Genomic DNA, 24,229 nt, shown 5'->3' on the forward strand with positions numbered 1-24,229 from the left:
TCTCTCTGACAAAGGGGCACAAGGCAGAGCATGGAACAATACTTTGATAGTTGCGAAGCACTATATAAATGAGAGGGTTAGATTTATTCTTATCTTTATCACTGTCTTGATCCCTATCATAGTGATTTGAAATGACCCTTTCCCTTACCCCTCAAAGTGTGGGTTTGCTACATGGTCACCCTTGTGCAAATTCTGATCCCCCCTTAGAAATATTCCTCCTACACATCTCCATCTTTCTGGCCTCAATGCCACCATCCGATTTGAGCCCTTACTAACTTTACCTTTGATGACTGTGAGAATTTGCTAATTAGTCCTTCCAGACTCAGCCTCTTGTCTTACCAATTCATCCTACATGGCACTGCCAGAATATATTTTTAACCAATTTCAATTTATTCATCAAATATTGGTTGATTAACTATTTGTTGTACCCCCAGCTATTGTGCTAGGAACAAAAACAGATGTAGTTTCAAGGGTTGCCAGCTAAAATATATGATACCAGTTAAATATGAATTTCAGAAAAACAACAACAACAAAAAACATTGCTTAGTACAAATATGTCTCAAATATTGCATGGGACATACTTATACTTAAAGACAAAAGTTGGTAATCTGAATATCAGATTTAATTTGGTGTATTATATTTTTACTTGTTAAATCTTGTGACCCCATCTGATCCCAATGGAACTTTACAGTCTACTCAGGGAAACAGATATTAATCAAATAATCTCAAAAGTAAATATAACTGTGTACAAAGGGGAGAACTCCCAAAGGTTTGAGAACCTACAATGGGGGAATTTGAATTTCTCAAGGAAGTGGAGGAGGGCTTCCTAGAGGAGGTTATATACTGAAGTAGAAACCCCAGGTCTAAGTGGGTGTCAACCAAGGAAAGAGGAAGGGTACTGCTTAAGTGGGATGAACAAAGGCAAATCTGTAGCGGGAGAGTAGCAATGACTGGGAGGAGGCCAGGGAGCTGGAACAGAAAGAGTGGAAGGGTCTGGTGGGTAAGGAGGCTAAAAATGCCAGCAATGGTGGACCAGGCAGGGTCTCCCAGACCACATCAAACACTTTTGTCTTTGTTTGAAGGCCTGTGGAAGCCTGTGAAGAAAAACGTTTGTTGCTTGTTTGCTTTTTTTTTTTTTTTTTTAAGTAAGGGAGTTACAAAACCAGATTTACATTTTGAAAAGACATAGCACCCTCCTGTAAGAATTAAGCATCAACTTTTTAGCCTTGACCCTTTTCCTCTCTCGTAAATAGCGATGATATAAAAACAAACAAGACAAAACAAAAAACAATCACACACACACAAGGTCTTTGAAAGGAATAAGTCAGATAATGTTCACAGTACTAGTTTGCACACTGTAAATGCCAAAGGTGTCAATAGTTACTATAAGTATTTCTCAATATCCTCCATCAAAGAGCCATAATCTCCTTTGCCAACTCTTCTCTCAACATCCCTTTACATGCCCAACAATCAGCGAAGTGGGCTACTGATCCCTGAACAACCCTCTATTGTTTTTTCCACCATATACTCTCTACTCTCTGTCCTGCATGCCTATAAAAATCATTTTTCAAAACACAATGAAGAGGCACCTGGGTGGCTCAGTCGTTAAGCGTCTGCCTTCAGCTCAGGTCATGATCTCAGGGTCCTGGGATCGAGCCCCGCCATCAGGCTCCCTGCTCGGTGGGAGGCCTGCTTCTCCCTCTCCCATTCCCCCTGCTTGTGTTCCCTCTCTCACTGTCTCTCCCTGTCAAATAAATAAATAAATAAATAAATAAAATCTTAACAAAAAAATTAAAAAAAAAAACACAATGGAAAGTTTACCTCTCCCACAGAGTGCTTTTTGTTGTCCAATAGGTTATGGCATTTCCCTCTCTATATTCCCAGAGTAGTTTCTTCCCACCTCATGATGTTTGCCACACTATTCTGTGTTAAGATACTTTATGTTTTTATCTCTCAGCCCACTCACTAGATTCTTCTATTGATGAATACCATCAAGCACCTTTTATAAAACAAGAACTACGTTGGTCATGCAAAACAATTCATTCATTATCCATAAGGAAGTCAGAACCAAGTGAGAGAAACAATCACCATCAACAAATAATAGCAATTCAATACTGTATGTTTAATAAAATGAGTGAGCTCTTCTGCCAAAGCATGACCGTATTGCAGGGCTGAGCTGTACTTATATAAAATCTAGCACCTAGGACAATGCCTAGAATGCAGTAAGAGCCTTAATATATGTTTAATAATGTAATTATTCTATGAGAAAGCACTGAGGAGAACAACACAGAAGTCTGAGAAATTCACTGTGCCAGTAGAAGGTAGGGAAACCTTTGTGGACCAAACACTTCGGAGTGGGCCGTAAGGTGAAAATGAGTGAGAGAGATTCACAATCAGTGGAGCAATGCAATCTAAAGTCATGGAGTTTTGTAAGACCCTCATGACAATTGAGACTAAAGGTTGAGTGGGAGCTATATTTGAAGGGGGATATCTGTCAATTATTCATCCATCCATTCATTCAGCAAATGTTTATGGTAACTCACTCCTTGCTAGTCACTGTTGTAGGCTCTGGACATACAACCATGAGAAGGCAGAGAAGGCTTCTGCTCTCAGATCTTATATTCTAGCAGATTGACAGAAGCAGTACACACAAAAAGAATTTTCATGGAGGGATCTGTGCTACAAAGAAAAGAAAAGAAGGTCTTAATGATGGACAGGGATTTAAAAGAATGTTGTTTAAACTAAGTCATTAAGGAAGGGCTCTTGAGGAAATGACACTGAAGTTGGAGCCTGATGTTACAATAAAAAGGAGGGGCCATATGGCAGTCTGGATAAAAATGAAAACATTCTGGGGAGAAGGGACAGATAATATGAAGGCCCTATGGTGGGAACAAAATCGGCAATGTTCAAGGAACACCACCACCATCAAGAAGAAGGCGGCCAAGGTGGTCAAAGATCATGTTAGGAAATGAGGCTGGACATAAGTGGAGTCCAGATCATGAACGGAAGGGGTTAGCTTTTATTCTAGGAACAGAGGGAGTGACATGATCTGATAAGACTTCATCCTGTAGGCCAGGAGGAGTCTATGGAAGAGTGATGTGACCAGACTGGTACTTCAGATGGATGGCCCCAGTGGTGAGGGGAGTGTGGACAGGAAGGGCAATTGGAAGTTTAGGAAGGTCTGGTTATTTTTAAAAATTTTATTTATTTATTTGACAGAGAGAGACACAGCGAGAGAAGGAACACAAGCAGGGGGAGTGGGAGAGGGAGAAGCAGGCTTCCCGCAGAGCAGGGAACCCAATGCGGGGCTCAATCCCAGGACCCTGGGATCATGACCTGAGCTGAAGGCAGACACTTAATGACTGAGCCACCCAGGCGCCCCTAGGAAGGTCTGTTAAGGAGGTTTGCAACTGTCCAGGTGACATGGGTGGGGATGATGTAGGGATGGAAAGGACAGATCTAAGCATCAGCTTAAGACATCTATAACCATACTGTAAGCCTCTGAACATAGGGTCCATGTTTCAATTGTTCACTGCAGAACATAGGCCAGGACCCTGCACTACTCACCATAAGTATTCAATAATTAAGGTGTTTCACGCCTTCCCTGTCCTAACCATTCTTTGCTAAATGCTATCTTCTCTGCTATTCTCCTCCCCTTCTTCTCATACTGGAAAGTCCAGGAATTCTACACAAGATACTAAGTCATGTAAAGCAATGTAGTAGACAGCAGCTGGGTGTCAGTTACTGCTCTGTCACTTAATACTTGAATGATTTTAGTCAAGTCATTTATGCTTCTTTAGTTTTGATTACATCAGCTTAAAAAAAAAAAGTGGGACGAATAACAACCATACCACCTGTCCTCCTGCCACAGAGAGCTATGGCAAGGGTCAAAAAGATCACAAATTTTTCTACAATATTGTAAAGCATTCTATAAATATCAAGTAATTTTAGAGCAAACCTATGTCAACCTCCAGGGAAACAGGCCAAAATTTTGAATACTGATTTCAGGTGTAGTGTCCAATATTGAATGAACTGAAAACACTACCCTTTCCTACACAATATAAAATTACCCCAGTTGGACACTACATATTTATTACATCATCAGCAAGAAAATACGTTAGCCATCTAGAGGAATTAAAGATGACACAGTCACTGAAAAACAAATTGTCCTGTTCCTCAGCATCATTGTCCTAAACCAAAGCATCACCTTTGGCTATTTCTTTTGTTGGACAGATTGTACACTTTTCTTTTCATGACAAACCAACTTCAGTCAAGAACTCCTTAGGTAGTTAATAGTGTCTTCTGATGATCCTTAAAACTCTCCTCTCATTTTACTCTTGATTAAAAAGAAAGAAAGCACGGGATTCTAAGCTCTTGACTGATTTACACTTCAATTTAATTTCTCCCCTTTCTCTTTCCTCTTTCCTTTCACTGGATGAAACCTTCCATGTAATTAGGCTCGAAAGCTCTCATCAAATGGTTTGATTGAACTGCAGCACACTGAATTTCCCTTCGAGGCTGCTGGGGCAGAGAGAAAGCTGGGACCCTGTGAGGGCATGGTACGCCGGGGATGGAATGAGAACCACATTCTGTGATGGCAATTAAGGCAAATGGTGTGAGGGTTTGAAATAACTTGGCTATCGTGCTCTCTGCTACCTCTGTGCTGATTTAGTATACCACTTGTACCAGAGACTACCATCATCTCCTTGTCTGCAGCAAAATAGGTGGCCTGGAAAGCCTGAGTATTAATATTGTGTGCAGCCTAAAGAGGACTAAGTCGAATCTGAAAATGGGTATTGTAGCCCCAACTCACCCTGAATTGGAAAAGTGCGATTTGGGAACAATTCACAAACTCCTGGGATGTTAGCTTCTTCACGTGAAAAATAATTTGATTGGAAAACGTCTCTAAAAATGTCTTCTAAGTCAAATATCTGAAAATTCCACAAATTCAAAGCAGCTTTTGAGTCCAGTGAGGGCCTTCCATCAGAATATTTTTTGGGGGGCATCACCCCAGGGACTGAGAAACTTAGCATTTAGGTGATAGGTCTATTTCAAAGTTACTTGTGCAGGGAAATGAAAACATCACTATCTCAGCATGTTCTGAGAGAGTGTTCTTATATGATAGCTAGTCTAATAGGTCCTTAATAACTGACAGATGATGGGGGTAGCGGGGCATACATACAAAATGGTCCTCTGGCATGGAAATCCCTAAAAATATCATCTGAAAGAGAGGGATTGGCCATAGAGGCCCAGGCTCCAGGTTTATATTCCTATCTCACATTAAAGATGTCCCCCTCTTCAACTATAATTGACATTATAACATGAGCCCCTGTGACACAATGCACTGGTAAATGACATCAGAGCTATAAGAAGCTGGTACTGAACCATCCCTACATCTCTAATGCACGGCAGGTTTGACTCCTGTCTGACTTTATATTCCAGGTCAGGAGCTAATTAGGTTGTTATCAAGGTCTTTATGTTAAATTATTTTTTTCTGGCTCACACATTCACCCACATGTACATATACACACAAATACCCAAAGTGAAAACCACTGCCACTCTTGGAATCTTTGTTTCATTAGTTTTACCCTTATAATTAATGAACTTCTGCCATAGGTACAAAGGGCCAAAAATAAAAGTAGATTCAAAGGTGACCTAATAAGAGTGAAGAGGTGTTTTAGAAATCATTAGAACTTTGCCTGTCGGTGCTGATAGAAAGAAAGATGAATACCAAACTTGCAAAAACAAAGGTGGAAGGCCACTTCAAGATCATTAATTGCATCTCTCTCATTTTGCAGGTAAGAGAACTAAAACCAGGAAGTTTTGGTGGTTTACCTAACACCATAATTTGAGGAGAAAGCCCACAGTAACTGTTGGAGACTAAATTTCCTGATAAATGAATTTCTTACAGTGAATCAAAAATGAGGTAGGTGAGTCACCAATGGGCTTCCTTATCAGTGGAGGGGTCCCTCACTCTTCATTGAATATGTAACCATTCTTTACCAGCTGACTCTGAAACTTGTGTGAGTTTCCAAAGGCTGTTTCAGAAAGCACAGGCAATCTCCTATAATATAATAAGACTTGTGAATATAGGGAAGTGTTCCGATCAGTTGCTCTCAATACCAGGAAATAGGCTTATGTTTGTTCAATACAAGTTCAATAGATGCAAGGGGTTGACTGCTTAGTAGGTGGAAGAACTTAAAATGAATTGCCTAATTCTGAGTCTCCATTTCTTTCCTTATTACATTCCTGATAATAATAGCACCTACACTGAAAGATGGTTGGTAAAGATGAAATGAGATAAGATAAAGCATTCAGTTTAATATCTGACTGATATTATGACCTATAGACATATATATTTGGTCATTCAGATGACCAAAAAATTTCATAAAAACAACAACAATAACAAAAAGACAGGGTTTGGAGAGCCTCCAGGTTGAACACATGGAGATTGGGGAGAATGGTGCACCTGGAAAGGGCATGGAGGCTCTGCGTCCCTTCCCACATACCTGAGCCTACATAGCGCTTCCACCTGGCTGTTCCTGAGTTGTATCCTTTTATAATAAATTGATAATCTTGTAAGTAAATGGGTTTCCTGAGTTTGGTGACATGTGCTAGAAAAATAATGGAACTCAAAGAGAGGGTATGGGGAGCCATCTGCTTTAGAGCTGGCTGGTCAGAAGGACAGGTAACAACCTAGATGGTGACTGGCATCCGATGTAGGGGTTGGCAGTGGGGGCAGCAGTCCTGTAGGACTTGAACCCTCTCAGCCTGTGGAATCCGGTGCTGCCTCCAGGTAGACAAGCATCAGAATGGAGTTGAATTGGTATCTGAGAGAATTGCTTGGCCCCCGTGCAAACAGACATGCTGGAATTAGGTGGAGAAACCCAAAAGACTGACACAAAGTAAGTGCATACTGTCAGCTGCTAAGTTTAGAAGATTTCACAGTCCTCATAATTAATCTTGGCTCTAGGTCTAACACAAAAGACCTTTTAAAAAGAGCCAGACACTGCAGTTGAAAATATTACTTTGAGAATTTTTTCCCCCACCATCCCAGGTAATACTGCGTGAGTATTTAAATATTAAGAGCACAGGTCCAGATTCAAACTTCTTAGATATCCAACCTGGCTCGGCCACGTGTTATTTTATGACCTGAATTTATGCCTCAAACATTCCATGCCTCAGTGTCTGCATCTTTCAAATGGGAAAATGACTATATCAACTCATAGGAGAACTAAACAAGCTAACAGCTTTAGAAGAGTGCCAGGCACACTGAAAGAACACACATGAAAGTGATACATTGTTATTATAATTATTAAGAGTCAGGTAGGTATTATTATCATTCTTGTGAAAGCATAGAAGTCTCCTCTCTTGGGTTTATTTTATCTAAGAAGATTGAATTGACATAAGTGAACACATAATTCACCATCCAATTATGCAGATAGTGGCTTATGGAAAGAGATAGACAATAATTGGTTTAAGAAAAAAGATATACAACAAAACCTTGACTATCCAAACCACAGGACTCCCCCCTCCACCCAAATTATTCTGTCAGCCAAATTTCTACCTGAGCTTTAACCCTTTAACCATCCTTTCAAACTTTTAAATAATCAGAATGCTGCTAAAATGAACCCCAAGAATCCAAGCAGGGCTTACTTTATTTTACCGGTGATCTAGTTTTTCATGAGGGCCTTCAGTCTTTCATTAAAACTGAGGATTTAAAGAAATTGGAGTTACCCTCTTAGTTATCACTTATAAAGAAGCCCCAAAGCCTTTGCTGCCTGTAACTACTTGTTCATGATATGTCCAGGATTTGAGACCAGGAATTAAATGGGCTGTGGAAGCACATGAAAACATTTTAACCAGAGTGATGGCCTTTTTTCTAGAGCCCTTGAGGCAAGGCCAAATGGGGGACACTAGTTTCTCTTTCTAGTCATTGGCCCTAATCTGAAGAGAAGGGTCTGCCCAAGTCCATGTCCCCGAAGATGTGGCCACACCTGTGCACTTGACTTCAAGTCTTCCCTGCTCTTCAGAAAGAGATCTCTGCGTGGCAATTTCAAATTCTAAAATGTGCTCATTCCACTTGGGGGTTGGAGGTAATTATTTCTTCTTCCTTGTTTGAGTCTCTGCAGACAGCCTGGCCCTGCCTATGTCCTCTCCCTCCCCTTCGAGGACAGCATCAAATGACAAAGGGGCAACGCAAATAAATGCTGAGTAAAACGCCCAACACTGGTTCAGTTTAATGCTGAGCTCTATCAACCTGCCTAGCAACTGAGGTGGCTCACCCCAACTTCATTTTCATTTTAATGTGCCACACAGAAGAGTAGCCTAAATATATAGCCCCAGTTCTGAAGCATATAATCTGTAAACTACAGGAACAGGCAGATCATTTCCATTAGTTTCTTATGTAGCCAAAACCACAATTTGCACCCAAAGCATGTAATTATATTCAAATTCTGAAAGACTGTCTCAGAAAGAGTTGAAATTCATAGTTTGGGGGAAAGTCACTCAAGAGTACACACAGTTATGTTCCAATGTGGGGGGATGACAGAAATATTTCAAAACAGTAAAAAAGGGAGGGTAATAACAGTAGCTCAGAAAATATGGCTTGCTGGTTTCTACAAGTTTTCTGTTCCCAAAGCCACTCATTAGCTGGTAAGCAAGAGGTGGGGACTGGGTCAGGGGACATGTCTTTGTACAGTAACTCAGTTGTGGCTTCCAGATGGGAAACAGACAGGTGAGTATGTAGGCTATCTCCCTCTGCTTTCTGGGGAGGAGACCCAACTGGGGCAGGCAATGTCTCCCTACACAGGAACCTGAACCTGAGTCCTTTCCCACACTGGAGTCTCCCATACAGAGAAAGCCTTCCAGACACCCCCAAGAAAGCCTGCCTCTTAGCACAAAGCCAGGCACCTATTAGAAAAATGCACATGGAAAATTAATTTTTACAGAAGCCCAGAGAAGTCCTTTGCTGGCAGAATCCAATCCTGTAGGACTTAATCCGGTTAAAAGAAAGATCAGTCTGTAGAAAGAGAGATGGGACACGAGGTTGCAACTTGAGAAGGGGTCCCGAAGGAGTGAGAAGCTGGCCCTTCAGCAGAGGAGTGAAAAAAAGATGGCGGAGTTGGAGTCATATTGCCTAATTTCCCACTGATTCGGTACTGACTGGATGCCTAGAGCCAAATCCTCACTTTGCCCATCTGGAATATAAGAGGGTCAGACAATCCCTAAGCTCTCTTGTAGCCCTGAGGTTCTATAAACCTGTTGGTGTGCTTCTGAGAAATACATGACTTCCCGTGCCCTTCGCTCTTCTATAAACAACCATCCCTATCTCCTAATAAACAAGAACCAATCATGCGGCACCTCACTCAGTCATTTACTCATTCACTCAAAAAAACATGTATTGGTGTGGATGCTTCATCTGTCTGCTCCTTCTCATTAGTATCTCCTTGGGTCAGAATGGGTTCAGGCGGACTGAGAGACATTCAAATACTTATTATGAACTGGACACTCTGGTAGATGCTTTGCAAAGGTGTGCCGATTACATCAATCAGAACTTCTCAATAACCTGTACACCTTATTCCTGATAAAAGAGCTTGCTGTATTTGCTTCCTGTTTCTTGAGATAAGGGACTGTGTGGTATAGCAGAAAGGCCAAGAACTTTGTGCACAGAACTGAGTTTGAATCATGGCTCTACCACCATAGTACTTTGGTCGGGACGCATAAACTCTCTGAGTCTCATTGCTTTTATGTATGAAATGGTGGTAACCTTATGAATACTAAAGGCTTGTGGGGATTAAATGGAATCATATATGTAAATAATTGGAGGAGGGCCTGGCACACAGTAGGTGTGTGCAATGTGAAGGTATATGATCCACGCAAGTCTCTCAAAACTCTAACACAAGCAGACATAAACCACTTGCTCTTTATAAACTCTGTTGCTATGCTGCCCTCTGCTCTGATATAGCTAAACACAGAAGAGCATCTTAAAAATAACACAGAATTCCTTTCTAATGCTGATAAGATGTGTTTAAATGAAAGCTGTGTTCTTCCTGTCTCGATATGATGCTGTGGTGAAGTTGGATGGCGGGCTTTCTAACATTACAGTGTGCCATTCTTGCACGTGATTCGGCTTCTGTCAGAGGGAAAAAGAGAAAACCTGGTTGCAGCTTTGGCATGGGTCATTAGTCAAGAAAACAAACCTATAAAATACCCAGCAGACCTGGGGAACTCAGACCCGTGTAAGATACACAGTGGTACATTTAAAAGCGTACAAATTGGAGAAGCATGCGGTCCTTGCGTCAAGAACCACTTGGAGAGATCATCTCACTCAAACTGCTCACTGCACAAATAAGGAAGAAATGAAAAAGCCAATTTTCCCCCAATGGCAGTGTTAAGGCGCATACACACTACATGGCATGCAGAAAACTATAGGTAAAAGAAAGAAGACAGGTTAGTAGATGAAGATATCCCATAGCGTGCTTAAATGTTAAAAGACTAATGTGATTTAAAAACATAATGTCATATCCAAAGTCACAGAGTTTGTCAGGGAAAAAACTAGGTGTGATATCTATGGCCCAGTGTAATGTTCACTCCAGAAGAATTCTGGTTTAAATTTGGGCTCCACAAAGTCAACTCTAAGCATTCCAGCACCTCCCAAGCTCCCACCTCCTCTATAACTTTGAGTCCTGGTGAGGAGAAGCACCAGAAGGGACATTTAGAGAAAGTCTCTATTTCCAGATCTAAAAATAGTAGTCCTAAAAAGACCTGTCTTTTTCCTAGCATAAACCAGATTAAAAATTCAAGTTTTCAATGGGTGCTGAGCATCATATAGGAGTGTTTAAATTCAGCAGACGTCATCTAGAAACATGATCCAATTATGCACTTCCAAAATGATCTCAGAATATTTCTTAGGGGCCTCTCCCCTTTTATTTCACTAGATTTCTCAGCTTCCAAACAGTTTGCTATTTGTCATTTTAGGCTAAACTTTGCCTGGCATGGTTTTTACATGTTATCAAAAAGCACAAGCTGACCACACATGCTATATTCGTTTAGTGCCATAAACAAGGAAATACATATTAAAGTTGTCTCCCCTTGAAGGCAAAAAGTGTTGCTGCAGATAAGAAAATGAGGAGAAGCAGTAGATGCATGCTCTTTAACCTCAAACTACCAACCAGTAGCCATTCAACCCAGAAGCTCGATTTTGTACCAGGAACTGGAAGAGCTTTGTCGTTAAAATAGTTCTCATAGGATATGTAATCTGTACATAGTAGCTTGCAATGTAGAAAGCACAACTTGTTTACTTTCTTCACAATTCTGTGACATCTGTGTGGTATTATTATAGCTATTCTCAGTTGAGAGATAAAGAAACTGAGTCAGTCAAGCCTCATGACTTATCCAAGATCACAAAGCTCCTAAGTGACAGAAAAAAGACTGAGAACTAGTTCTTCCAATTCTAAATCTTGCGGTTGATTGTCCCCACGGCCATCTACCATCACACTGCCCATCTCTATTATCATTCACCTGTCATCCTCATAAGCATGTATTTTCTCAAAAGTCACTTTTCAAAAGTATCTGACTACAGAAACAAAACCAAAAATGAAAGAAAAAAAACACTCAAAAAACTCATTCCACAAAGAGCTGAATCCGTTGCTTGGGATTTGCAGTCTGATTTTTTCTTATCAAGTTGCTTGATAATTGTCATACATTCCCTTACCCAAGCCTCATGACATGTCATGACGTAGACAGATTACTTCCCATTTATATTTTAAGATGAACTTTCACAAAATAAAAATCCAACAGAAAAATAATGAAATTGATACTTTGTTAAAAGGACATATTTTTCAGTTGCCAAAAAAGTGGGAGTTTATACTGATTTCACCTTTTTTTTCTTTTCTTTCTTTTTTTTTTTTTCCTGAAAAGTGAGATGTGAAGGGAGTTGGTGATGTGTGTCTCAGGAAAGGAAAAGAATGGGCAACTGCAGTTTACAAAGGAAGTCACTGGGTGGGCAGGAAGGTCTGGCCTCGAATGGCAGCAGATCTAAAGAGAGAGAGTCTTGGAGTGTGGACATTGGAGTCTGTCTGCAGAGCACGTGGCTAGAGTCAAACGGAACTAGTCTACAAACAGAACTAGGTATAGACTGGGTCACACAAGTTAAACTGACAGGAAAGCAAACACAAGGTTGAACTAAACCTACTGGTGTTGTTTTCTCCAAATAAACAGACTATTTCCTCTTGAGGCACCATCGTATCAGTTTTGTAAATTATTACTGCTGTTACTGAAGGTTTTATATTTCCACTGTGAAAGTTTGAGTTTAGCAGAGATTCACTGAATGGTACGTTTTTACTTACTTCCCAGGGACTGTGTCCTAGGGGAGAAGGAGGTGCATTATGGGCTGAACTGTGTCCTCCCAAGACTCGGATGTTGAAGCCCTAAACCCCAGTACTTTAGAACGTGACTGCATTTAGAGATGGTGCCTTTAAAAAGTTTTTTGATTAAGTTAAAATGAGACATTTGGGTCAGCCTTAATCCAGCCTGACCAGTGTCCTCACAGAAGAGGATATTTGGACACACAAGGAAACATCAGGGATGCATGAACAAAGAGCAAAGAGCATGTGACAAAATGATGAGAAGGTGGCCACCTACTAGCTAAGGAGAGAGGCCTGAGAAGAAACCAGATCTGCCAACAACATGACCTTGGACTTCTAGCCTCCAGAGCTGTGCAAAAATAAATTTCTGTCATTTAAGCCACCCAGTCTGTGATTTTTTTTTTTTTTTTTTAATGGCAGCCCTAACAAACTAATAGAAGGAGGGGAAGTATGGATAAGTTCAAGGTTTATCTTCAGAGATCTGCCTTCCTCTCACATCACCCAGGGTCCTAGTGAAACAAGCCTTCTGAGATCATTCACTAAACGGAGAATGTTATTCCTCCTAGATTCAAAATCAGATGATAAAACAATAAAATTCTTACTATGGAATTCCAGCCATCACCCAGTCTGGTGAAGGTTTTTGTTTGTTTCCTGAAAGCAATTGTTCCAATGATCTCATCTCCTGTCCCTATGATATGGCAGTCCTCATCTCCTCTCATGCACCGATCCCCACTGAAAGTCCTAAGGAAATTTACAGGAGGATACTATAATCTTCCTTTGGTAATCTTTCAAGAACAAGTGAATCCCCAAAACCTACCACTTGCCAGCAAATTTGAGAGAAGTAAAACAATGAATCTAGAGGAGAGAAAGAAGGAGAAACCAATTTAATTAATTCATCACCAAGGCCAAAGACATATAAATCTTACAATTTTATCTGTCAACCAACACTATGAATTATTAAGCAAACCGAATCCCAAGAAGGAAGGGAGAGAGAATGCGGTTAGGAAGCAGCTGGCTGAGCAGAGGAAAGTGCTCAACACATCAGAGTAAAACAAGCCTCATGGCTGGAAAAAGTTAAGAGGTAGGTCTTTGTGACAATGAATGAGGAGCACAATTTCTTACAAGAAGGATGCCCGGCACGTGCGTCACTAGCAGGATCAGGCCACCACTTCTGCTGAGATGACTCAAATAGGGCTCAGGCTGCCTCCCCTACACACACACACACACACACACACACACACACACACACACACACACACACACACACACACACACACACACACACACACACACACACACACACACACACACACACACACACACACACACACACACACACACACACACACACACCCTGGTTTCTAAGCAGGAGACTTTCCTCTAAATACATTGTGGTGTGTTCCCTTTTAAAATTGAGTTTTGTGGGGCGCCTGGGTGGCTCAGTCGGTTAAGCAGCTGCCTTCTGCTCAGGTCATGATCCCAGAGTCCTGGGATCGAGCCTCACATCTGGCTCCCTGCTCAGTGGAGAGCCTGCTTCTCCCTCTCCCTCTGCCTGCCACTCTGCCTACTTGTGCTCTCTCTCTGTCAAATAAATAAATAAAATCTTTAAAAAAATAAAATAAAATAAAATTGAGTTTTGTGTCCTCAACGAGTTTCCCTACATTCCTAAAGAGTCAGGAAGGCCTACTATTTTATGGAGGATAAAATGCAAGGCACATACTAAACCTAGATTCTCAGAAAAGTCAGTTTTCTAAACTACTAAGTATGAAAGCATTTTTTAGGCAGATGCTCACTGGAGTTCTTAAAGGTGGGGGAGGAGAAAAAATATACAAACCTCCTTTATGAAACTGAAGGTTGGTAAACAAATGTATTTTCGTATTTCTACTTCCCGTACCACTAAACTACCTAGGAGCTTTGATAAGCATGATATTTAAGCATGGAAATAAAGTTGAGGATGAAAAATACTTATATGGATATTCTGAATGACAGAAGAATGCAAAACTGTATTTTATAAAGACTATTTAAATTGTATATTAATTAATTTAATTGGTAGCTGGATCCTCACTCCATTGCCCATATTTTTACATTAGAGAAGCACTTATCTTTTATAGTTGATCAAAATACTTCTGAAATTATCCCTGGCTAAACACCACAATGTCTTATGTGGATTTCTATCCTCATCAAGTAGCACACAGCCTGACACATAGTAAATGTTCAATAAATGTTAGCTGACTACTAAGTAGGTTGAGAGCATGGCAGAAAGCAGGGAGCCTGAGTGAGAGAAGGGACAAACGGAGGGGAAAACTTACTAGATCCCACTTAAGAGAGAGAGTTGATTCTGTCCTGAGACAGAATCCTAACCGTAGAGTATTTTCGGTGCTTCAGGCACTTGTGGTCTTAGTCTCCTGCACTCATAAAGGAGCACAGCCTTCTCTAGGCTGCCCTGGGCAGGGTGGTCTGGACGGAGGAGTGACAAAAACTGATTAACAGGACAACTCTGAGGACTTCTGGCTTCTCAGGAAATGAGCAAGGGGAACCAGCGTAAAACAAACAAACAAACATCTCCAAGTTCAAAGAAAGTTCTTGGACTCAAGGCTCTAGTTTTCATTTTATACCAGAATGAAGGGCATTTACTCCTTCCCAGACAAAAGAGTCTACTGCTTTTAACTCTGCAGAGAACTATTAGTAACAACATTAGTCTCATAGTGCTGTGCCTCCATCCAAGAGATTTTTTAAAACAACTGTGTTAGTTGACTAACTCCTAGTGGTCCTGGAGTTAGGACTAGGAGAAAACAGTGTACTCCAAGTAAGAATGGGAGGTGCATTAGCAAAGCTCCGAGGAGTCTTCTGGTCTTTTCAGGACACAAAAGGTTGCAGCTTGGATGTGGGATTGGAGTCAGAAGTTGGGGCATCTTGTTGATTGCTGCTTCTCTTGTTTTCAAGCTCAAAAACATTAATTAAATACGCAAGGAGCCTACTTAATATAGATGCATTCTCTCTCCAAGCCCCAAATCAATGGGATAGGACTTCAGGACTTAAAGAGCATACTCAAGAGGTGAATTCATGAGCTTTCTTAACTTAGCCATGCCAGACCCTGGGGTTCACTGCATTCCACAGCTCTGGTGGGTGAGGGCCTTTTCTGGGGTTTCTAGTCATTTATTTACTCCGTTCTCCTTTTCCATCACACTGAATCTTATCAGATGCAGGTTAATGAGAAACCAGACTGGGAATGAGTCAAAAAGATTCAGAAGTTACTGAGCAACTGATCCTTGAAGAAATGAAGTCAATAGAAAAGAGCTGTGTTTAATCTGTGCAAGGCTCAACCCCTTTAGCCCTTTTAGCTGAAAGGGAGAGAAACAGAGACAGAGAGCAGAGAGAGAGATTGACAGATTTTAGGAACCCCTGGGAAGTAAGGCTCTGCAAATACCATCACTTAACTAGTAGCTGCTTTTAACTGTTTACATCCTGAACAGAAAACATCAAGACTCTGCCAGCCTATAACCTCTAACTAATGCATAATATCCATTTCCCTGCTGATCATTTACACTAATTAGTGAAATTTAGCTAATTATCGCTGAGCCTTTCCATGTTTAATTATGGCTATTAGTAATCATCTGTCTGGCTTCCTCCATCTCCCACTCCCCTCTTTTTCTTTCCCACTCTTTACAATCCCACCCCCACTCTAGGTCCCTCTCCCCCTTAGGAGCTAACAGTTTCTATTTCGATGAAATGGCTTTTGCTTTTTGGGTGACTGTAGTTCTTTCCTCTCCTATTTTTTTTTTTTTTTTTAAGAAAGCCTACACCAGACCCACCAGGAGTCAGAGAGAAAACAGCAACCAGATCAAGATCAAGCATTCACTCCTTCCCACCACCCCTCTCCGCCAACCTTACAAGCTAGGAGCTGCTTGACAACTCCATCAAATAAAATTTAAAGAGAGAGCCGAAAGAGCCATAGTACGTGCTGGCATTTTCTCAATGTGCTTCCGCTTAACACCACAGAAAGTACAGAGCAGAAGCCCAGGGCTAGGAGGCAGTGGGAGGAACTGACGTTCTGAATGGGGTCTGCATGCTCTATCTAGGTCTTCAAACTACAAGCTAGGGCAGGGGACCTGGAGTGTGGTTCACTCCTGCCGCTCCCTTGAGAGCTGCTCCTGCTGCTGGGCTCTGTGATTCCTACTGTCCTCGCCATCAGAGTAGAGTGGATAGTAAACAAATATTGAAGATCCTTTCTTTGGAACAGTTTACTACAGCAGACTCCCACCTTGGTGGCCGACATCGCCCTTTCAGAGGGCAGCTTGCTTGGAGCTGAATAGATCTTTAAGAGCCATAGATCTCTTCCTTCAATAGCTATGTGAGGAGGGTTGTTGGGAGCAAAACACATCATCCCTGTATTGTGTGAATAAGCCTACCAGGGCTATCTTTAATTGAAATAACATTGGTATAAATGGTGGAATCAAAGTTACTGTAATTTACACTTGGGAAAATTCTAAATGGACTCTGTCTTATCTATTTAATCACTTCCTATGTAGTAGTTAGCAATATTAGATGTGTAGCTTTTTGAACAACTGGTCTTTCAGTCATGTGGACAAACATAAAGCTGCTCAAATGAACAATACTGGCTACTCTTTATTAATTACATTTTCTGCCTTCTTACACTCAGCTACTCTCCCCCCTGACTTTCACCACACAGGTTACTTCACAGCAGTTCCATCAACTTCAGGCTGAAGACCTAAGGACCCCTCCTATCTATTTCCCTATGACCTGCTCCAAAACAAGATCTGAAAAAAGGGTTGAAAGCAAGGTGAATGGATATTCTCAAAGTGCAAAACCTGGGACTTATAAGTTGCTCGCCATCATGGGGGCGGAGAGTGAAGGAGGCAGAAGGTTCAAAGGGAAAAATGTGGTGTTTGTGAAGCTATGAATAAGAAAGCTAAGGAGAGGAGAAACCATTAGAGAACTGAGGGGCCGGGGCAGAAAACACTAGCCTTTAAGGGGGAACTGAACATTTTCTTCTCTCATGCACATGCGATGCTTTTTATCATTTTAAATTCAATTTTTTATTATCTTCCCACCCTTGACATTACCTGAAAGGCGAGTGGGTTAAGGAATCGCTATGCCCCATTAAAAGGATAAAGAGCAGAGAGACCCACCGTGCCCTCCTCGAAGGGAAACAGGGGAGCGATAGATAGAAATAGGCACTGAGTGATGCTTGCTGCCATGGAAATGGTGCTCGTGCTGAGAGTGAGACCCCGGCGAGGAAGAGGAGGAGGAAGAAGCTACATTAGAGGAACTCCACACAGAGCTGACGATACATCCCCAGAAGAGGGACCAGATCCCAAGCGTCCAGGCCGGCCCCCGAGGAGGGCTCCGTCTCGCGTGGATTCTCAGGTGCATGGTCAACGCACTGGACCACTACCGATGGGCAGTTTGAATTCCAGCCAGTGAGGAGTAATGAAGTTCATGATGCCCAAGGGCCCATCATAGCAGCAGGAATACTTGCCCGTATTTTGGAAAGAGGGAGGGAATAAGCGCTTTCAAGACAGATGATGAATCAGTTAAAAAAAAAAAAAAAAAGAAAAAAGAAAAGAAAGAAGGCAAAGAAAGAAGGCAAATCTCCTCTTTCCCGGGGCTGAAATTTAGAAAGCCAAAGTCCACCCAGGTATAGCGACCCTCCTAGGGAGCCCTGGAATGCCACACATGTCAGGGGAGGCCCAGCGCGGCTTCCTCCTGATCTCCAGGCGACTCAACTGCACACTCCGGAAAGCCACACAGAGAAAGGGTGGCAACGAAGGAAGAAGGGGGAGGCAGCAGGAGACCCAAGAAGGTTCAGGTTAGTTTATCCCAACATCCAGGCAGTCTGAACATTTTTTTTTCTTTTTCCACTTCCATGCGATGCACTGCAGAACTGCCAGGCAAAAGGGGGCTGCAGGTGGGAGAGTTCTTCGCGTGTTCCCGAAGTCTCCGTAGAAGGGCGCGGAGGCTGTTAACCCTGCGCGTTCTGGAAGAGCGCCACGGAGCAACCGCCTGCGTCCTGGGTTTCCCAACTGGATGAAAAGCAGTAGCAGCAGCCGCAGCAGCCGGAGAAAGAGAACGAGAAGGACCGGAGGAAAAGAGGCAAGGAGGGGGAAGCCAGCGCGGAGCAGCCACCCAAACGAACGTGGCCCTGGGCGGAGAGAGGTGGGTGGGCGAGCAGGGAGAACGCCAGAGGAGGTGCCCGGCAGGCGGCAGAAGTGGCGGAGAGGCGGGCGGACGCCTGCAAAGTGCGCGGAACTGGGAGGCACAGGTGAAGTGAAGCGAGGAGTTGGGGAGCCAAATTCACAAATGGGCAAGTCATATGCAAATAGCGCACTCCCGAGAGCAAATCAGTGCAGCCCGAGCGCTCTGCCGAGGGACTGGCTGGCTCGGGAGGGAGGAGGGGCCGGAGCGACCGGAATCCCGGCCCTCCCCATTCAAGTACACGCTCACACGTCTACACCCGCGCGAGCCTCCCGCGCACACCGCTGCCCTCCCCGCGCTCCGCTCCCTCCCAGAAGAGTGAGCGTGTGTGTGCGCGCGGATGAGTGAGCCCGACAGACCTACAGAGGGACGCTGCGCCTTTTTTTGCTCTCTTTTTAAATCACCCTTTCCCTTCTCTCTCAGGCGCATTAAGCCAAATTCGGATGATTAAGGCACCTTTTACAATTTGGGAAGAAAAATTCAGGCGATGGCTATAGCTGAAGTAGCCCAAGATAGAAATAAAAATAAACCCCTTGAGTCAGCAAGAGCGCTGGAGCGGCTGCACGCGGTGATGCCGCCCGCTCGCTCCCCCTGGCCTGGCGGTCAGCACTGCTCCGCCAGTCTCCCAGGCCCCCACCCGCAGGGGGAGAGGCGGGAACCCGCGTCCTGTCTCTTGACAGTGAACGGAAGAGGTGGCCTGGGGACCCCGGAGGGTGAGGGGTTTGGTGGCTGGAGGCCCTTCGAGAAGGCAGCTTTCACCCCACTGGTGGACAGGACGCTCTTGGAAATTCAGGTCCCAGGGGTTAGCGCCCGCGCCAGCTGTCCTGGTCAAATAACTTGAGAAGCGGCGAGGGCTGCTTCTGCTGGCGGAAGACGAGTGGCTGGCCCGCCCCTGACTGGCCTCCGAGGCGCTGCCCCTGGTGGGTGAAGCCTCCGAGCCTCCAGGGCGCTGGGCACCAGAGGGCGCGGATCTTACATCCACGCTGAACCTGCAGGGGAGAGCGGGAGTGACAGGAAGAGGGTTGGCGCGCCTGTCCTGGCCATCTGTGCCTCCAGGAGGAAGCTGACCCAGGGCTCTGCCAGAGAACAGTGACATTCTGGAGGATGCGGCCTCCACCCCCGCCACCCTGTTCCCCCGCACTCTGCATGATGAGAGCGGGAGGCATAAACCCAAAGGACAGTCCTCCTAAACCTGGGGGAGGGGAGCAGGGGGATCGTGCTAGCTTTGATTTCCTCCCTCGTATTCACCTTAGTTAAAAAAGCACATTACATTTGGGGGGAGGCAGAGGGAATAGTACTTGATGGTTAAATCATGTATATATTATATGATACTTGCTGGCTAAATCATATATTTATATATCATATATAATCATCTATATCATAGATACATAATCATATATATGTTAAAATGTATGTATCTGTCTATATATCGTATATCTATATGTCGCCATGTCTCTCTCTCTATATATATAATATTTAGATGGCATTTGTCTTTTAAAAAAGAGCTTACAGCACCTATTTTACTCAATGAACATTTTAAACTCACTGAAGAAAAAACAAACAAACAAACAGGGATTAGACAATCCTATTCATCCTTGGGACACCCTGAGGAGATGTTGAGGAAATCAGCATTTCTAACAGATAAACATTAAGAAACTTATGGATGACTTGTCTTCAAGGTCAAATATCAAGTCCATTTTAGCATTGATGATGGTGATTTGGCATTCTGGTTCTGAAATCAGTATTTTTAAAGGTCCACATTGCCTCATGGTAAATGGTGCAGTCATCCCAACTGGTCTGGCTCTCAGCTGTAAGGGTGATCTGGGATCCACAAGCCTCCAAAGGAGGTGGCCTTCTTTCAAGGTCTTTTGCCCTTGGATGGTGGCCTTAAACTAACAACATGTACACAGGAGCACTACAGCAAGCAAGAGGGGTGGTTTATGGAGACTCAATTTAAATCTGTTTCCTCCTCTGTAAAATGTGGATAATGCCTTCCCTCATGAGGCTCTTAGGAATTTTAAATGAGATAATGTATCTACAACATCTGGCATAGCATTCAACAAAGAGTGGCCACACTCTTTGTTCAGAAGAAAAATAAGCTAAAACTCCAAGGAGGTGAAGTATGATGTGGTTAGGGCCATATGTTATTAGTAGAAAGTTAGAAAAAAAGAAAACAAACAAAAAACACCTTCCTACCCTAAGTTCGTTCCCTAAAGTAGATGATAATTTCCTTTCAATCCAACTGTTCCTTAATTTAGTCCCCCAGATGGATTCTCACTGCCCTTTGGATTTATTCTAACTGTGTCATGGCCTTCAGTGGACCTAGGTGACCTTGCCCTACTTCTCCAGCTCCACCTTCTGCCAGGTGACCCCTCACTCACTACTCTCCAGTCTCCCAGACCCTCCTGCCGCTCTTTGTGTCAAGTTTTTTTCCAAGGGGAAGCCTTTACACTTGTAGTCGCCTCTTGTAAGGAAGACTTTTTCCCAAGATTTTTGTGTGACTGGTTCATTTCATGTCACGCCTCCAGAGGTCCTCTCTGGCCCTCATCTAAACTTAGCCACCACCACCCCTGAAAGGCACTTTATCCCATTACCTTGTTCTATTTCTTTCACAGTACTACCCGCTTTCTGAAATAATTTTATCTGTATTTTTTTTTCATATTCTAGCTCCTTAAGTTCCCTAAAATCTGAGCCTTTGTCTTGTTCTCTCTATATCCGCAGTGTGTGGAAGAGTGGGTAGCACATAGTAGGAGCTCAGTAAATATCTGCTGAATGAATCAATCCAATGAATCAGTTGCCAGTCTCATAGTCACATGTTCTTAAAACCATTAGTTTCATTGACCCATTTATCTGGTTTCGGTGACATCGATCCCCAGGGATGTGTATTCCCAGAGTTGATGAGTTGACCACCTATCCACGTAATGTTTTTCTTCTTTTTTTAAATTGGCACTGAGTGTTGGGGATTCTGTTTTTGACTTCGTCCCGAGGAAGCATGGGAAGCTTAGATGGACCTTTCAATTAATTCTCTGCTAGGCAACAAAGTGAAAATAAATCCTTAATGCTGTACAAAATCTGGAAATGCTGCTGGTCTGTCAGAGCTGGAACTATTCATTTTACTTGTCATACTTATAATTTATTTATTTACTTTTTGCAAAATGTCAAAAGAAGTAGCCGGGGATTCTGGTAAGGCTGCTTCTACTTAGGGACCCAGCTAAATATTGAGAAGACGTATCAGAGGATAAATTTGAGACTGGTTTATTTTTCTTCTACTACTCCAAAGAGATAACCCACAATTATCCTGATAAAATGCATGTCCTTCTCCAATTTAACACACTGTTGATTTTTTTTTCATTTGTTTCCTGTCCCTCCTGTCTATTACTCTAGTCCACATATTTCTCTGAGACTTCCTTTCTAATTCTCGCTCACCTCAGGCCTGTTAAAATTTACATTAGGCTGACATATAAAATATATTAAATATATGTATTTTTTTCAGATTTTTAACTCCACTGATGCCTTCTAAACACTGCCTGCAGCTTGAGCCCAGGTGAAGGATGTCATCACCTATATACTACCATCGAAAGCTCCCCTCTATCCTCCTAAATTGTCTTCTCTAGTGCACTCCTTGAGTGACAGCATGCAGCCCAAGATGAGCCCACCGATAAGATACAGAAGAGAAATGGATTTAAGAACATTATGCTCACCATTGATTTAAAGTTGAAAAGTATAAATAATTTCACAGGAACAACCACACTTAGCTCCCCATGCACAAACCCCCACAAAATCCAAAACAGACTTTGGGGAACCTTAGGTTTCTAAGTGGAATGTAGTTTTAAAAATATTAACCAAACCAAACAAACAACAACAAAAAAGCCTCTAGCTGGATTTGCTTGGTTAATAGCTGGGCTTCTCTACTCCTTCAGACTTTAGAATGTGCCATTATAGATTTTCTCTACCTGTTCCAATCTCCGCACTCCGCACCGGTCCCAAAACAAGGTGTGAGAATCCTTACCCTTGCTTTGGGTCTGTACCTCAGCTATAAAGTAGTCTGGGAATCTTTTGGCTTTTAAAATAGGCCTTGTGATAGTATTTCATGGTGCCAGGTGCCAGGAACCTAACGTGAAGTTGTCCTGTTGATCTCACAATACGTTTTGTGTCTGCACGTGTCCGTTCTCACTTGTATAGACTCTGACTTTCCACATCACTGCCAGCAGGAGACACCTGTCAAGTTGTTTGTCATGGGCACATCTACTATAACTGCAGAGACACAGAGAATCCAGAGCAGTCTGTTTCTGCGTGAGCCCTAAGCCTGTAGGTGAGGGCCCCTTTTTTCTAAATATGAAGGACAGAAACCCTTAAGTTCTCATGGTTCACGAAAGGTAATTTGAGGAGGAGGAAAAATAAAACAAAACCAAACAAAAAACAAACAACGACTAAACTCTCATAATGTGAAATGAAATGAAATTTCTGAAAAATACAGGTGGCTGCTAACATGGCTAACAGTCAAACTTTGCTTTATTATATGTCAGATTTATTTACAGCCATGGAATTCATCCCTCTGCTCATTTAAGAAAGTGATCCTGCAAAAAAGGTAGATTTTGATTATATTTTCCATTTAGGGGTATAAAAGAGAAGCATTATTCTCCTAAACATCACTTCTAAATGTATTTGATTTAAAAAAAGACAATGGCATCCTTGCATAATTTTAGTTTAGAGAATGTATATATGACTTCTCTTCCTTTAACTTAGCATTCTTATAAACACCATACTTATTCTCTTGTCCTCCCTGTGGCTGAAATGGGGATATCAGGAGTTTGGATGTTAAAAAATTTCCTTAGGAAATTTTCCAAATTTCTTGAGTTTGATCAATAGTGCTGGGATAACTACTTCATTAGAATTTCACACATTTCTGTAAGGATAAGAAAAATATGAAATGCTCCTGGTAAACCTTAGCCATCGTTCTTTGAAGTCCAAGTGAAACTATTTTATCATGGAAGCAAATTTTCCTTATACTCAAGGACAGAATTCAATTAGTTACTTGTAGGGATTTGGGCATTTAAACCCCTGTTAGTCTTCACTAAGCTTACACTGGATATCAGAGATCTAAATTTCACATCCTCAGCATCATGTCAATCTTTATCCAGTTTTAAGGACTCAAACAAAATGAATTATTGCAATACAATAACAGAATTAATAATATCATTTCTATGTTTATATGATAATTACCAAATTAAAGATTTAGAGGGCACTTTGAGAGTGCATACAGATTTAGATTTGGAACTCCAGTGTACAAGACTTCCAAGGTTCAAATCCTGATTCTGCTTTTTCAGCTGCTTGTGAAAATGTTGACAAGATCCTTAGCCTCTTTTTTATTTCAGCTTTTTCATCCGTAAACTAGGAATAATCATACTACTATTTGAAAAGTTTGCTGTGAGGATTCAGAAATTAATATGTGTAAAGTGTGTATAAACAGTGCCTGGCACGTAAATCAATAATCAGTAAATGTGAAAAAAAATATTTTTCTCCAAATGATTCCTTTAAAGTTATCTCTGCAGACAATTTTCTCTTCCTTTTGATGCAAATCTCAAGAGGAATGAATAAACAAAAAGGTCCCCTTCTCAGGGGACCAAAATGTAAAATGGAAAGTC

At 42.2% G+C, this 24,229-nt stretch overlaps 1 protein-coding gene across 23 annotated transcripts in view; it reads right to left on the reverse strand.

Annotated features, from left to right (window-relative positions):
* NRXN3 (neurexin 3) overlaps positions 1-24,229 on the reverse strand; it is a 1,550,403-nt gene that overhangs the window by 500,176 nt on the left and 1,025,998 nt on the right. For 3 of the 23 annotated variants that reach the window (XM_035728040.1, XM_035728037.1, XM_035728038.1), the window contains exon 1: positions 17,519-18,666. The exons of the other annotated variants lie outside the window; for them this stretch is intronic. In XM_035728040.1, the coding sequence (XP_035583933.1) occupies positions 17,519-17,762 (244 nt within the window). In that variant the 5' untranslated portion in view covers positions 17,763-18,666. Of the gene's footprint in view, positions 1-17,518; positions 18,667-24,229 lie in introns of those variants that run through there. 23 annotated transcript variants of the gene reach the window in all.

The sequence above is a fragment of the Zalophus californianus genome, chromosome 6 (genome assembly GCF_009762305.2).
Source record: "Zalophus californianus isolate mZalCal1 chromosome 6, mZalCal1.pri.v2, whole genome shotgun sequence".
Classification (NCBI taxonomy): Eukaryota; Metazoa; Chordata; class Mammalia; order Carnivora; family Otariidae; genus Zalophus; species Zalophus californianus.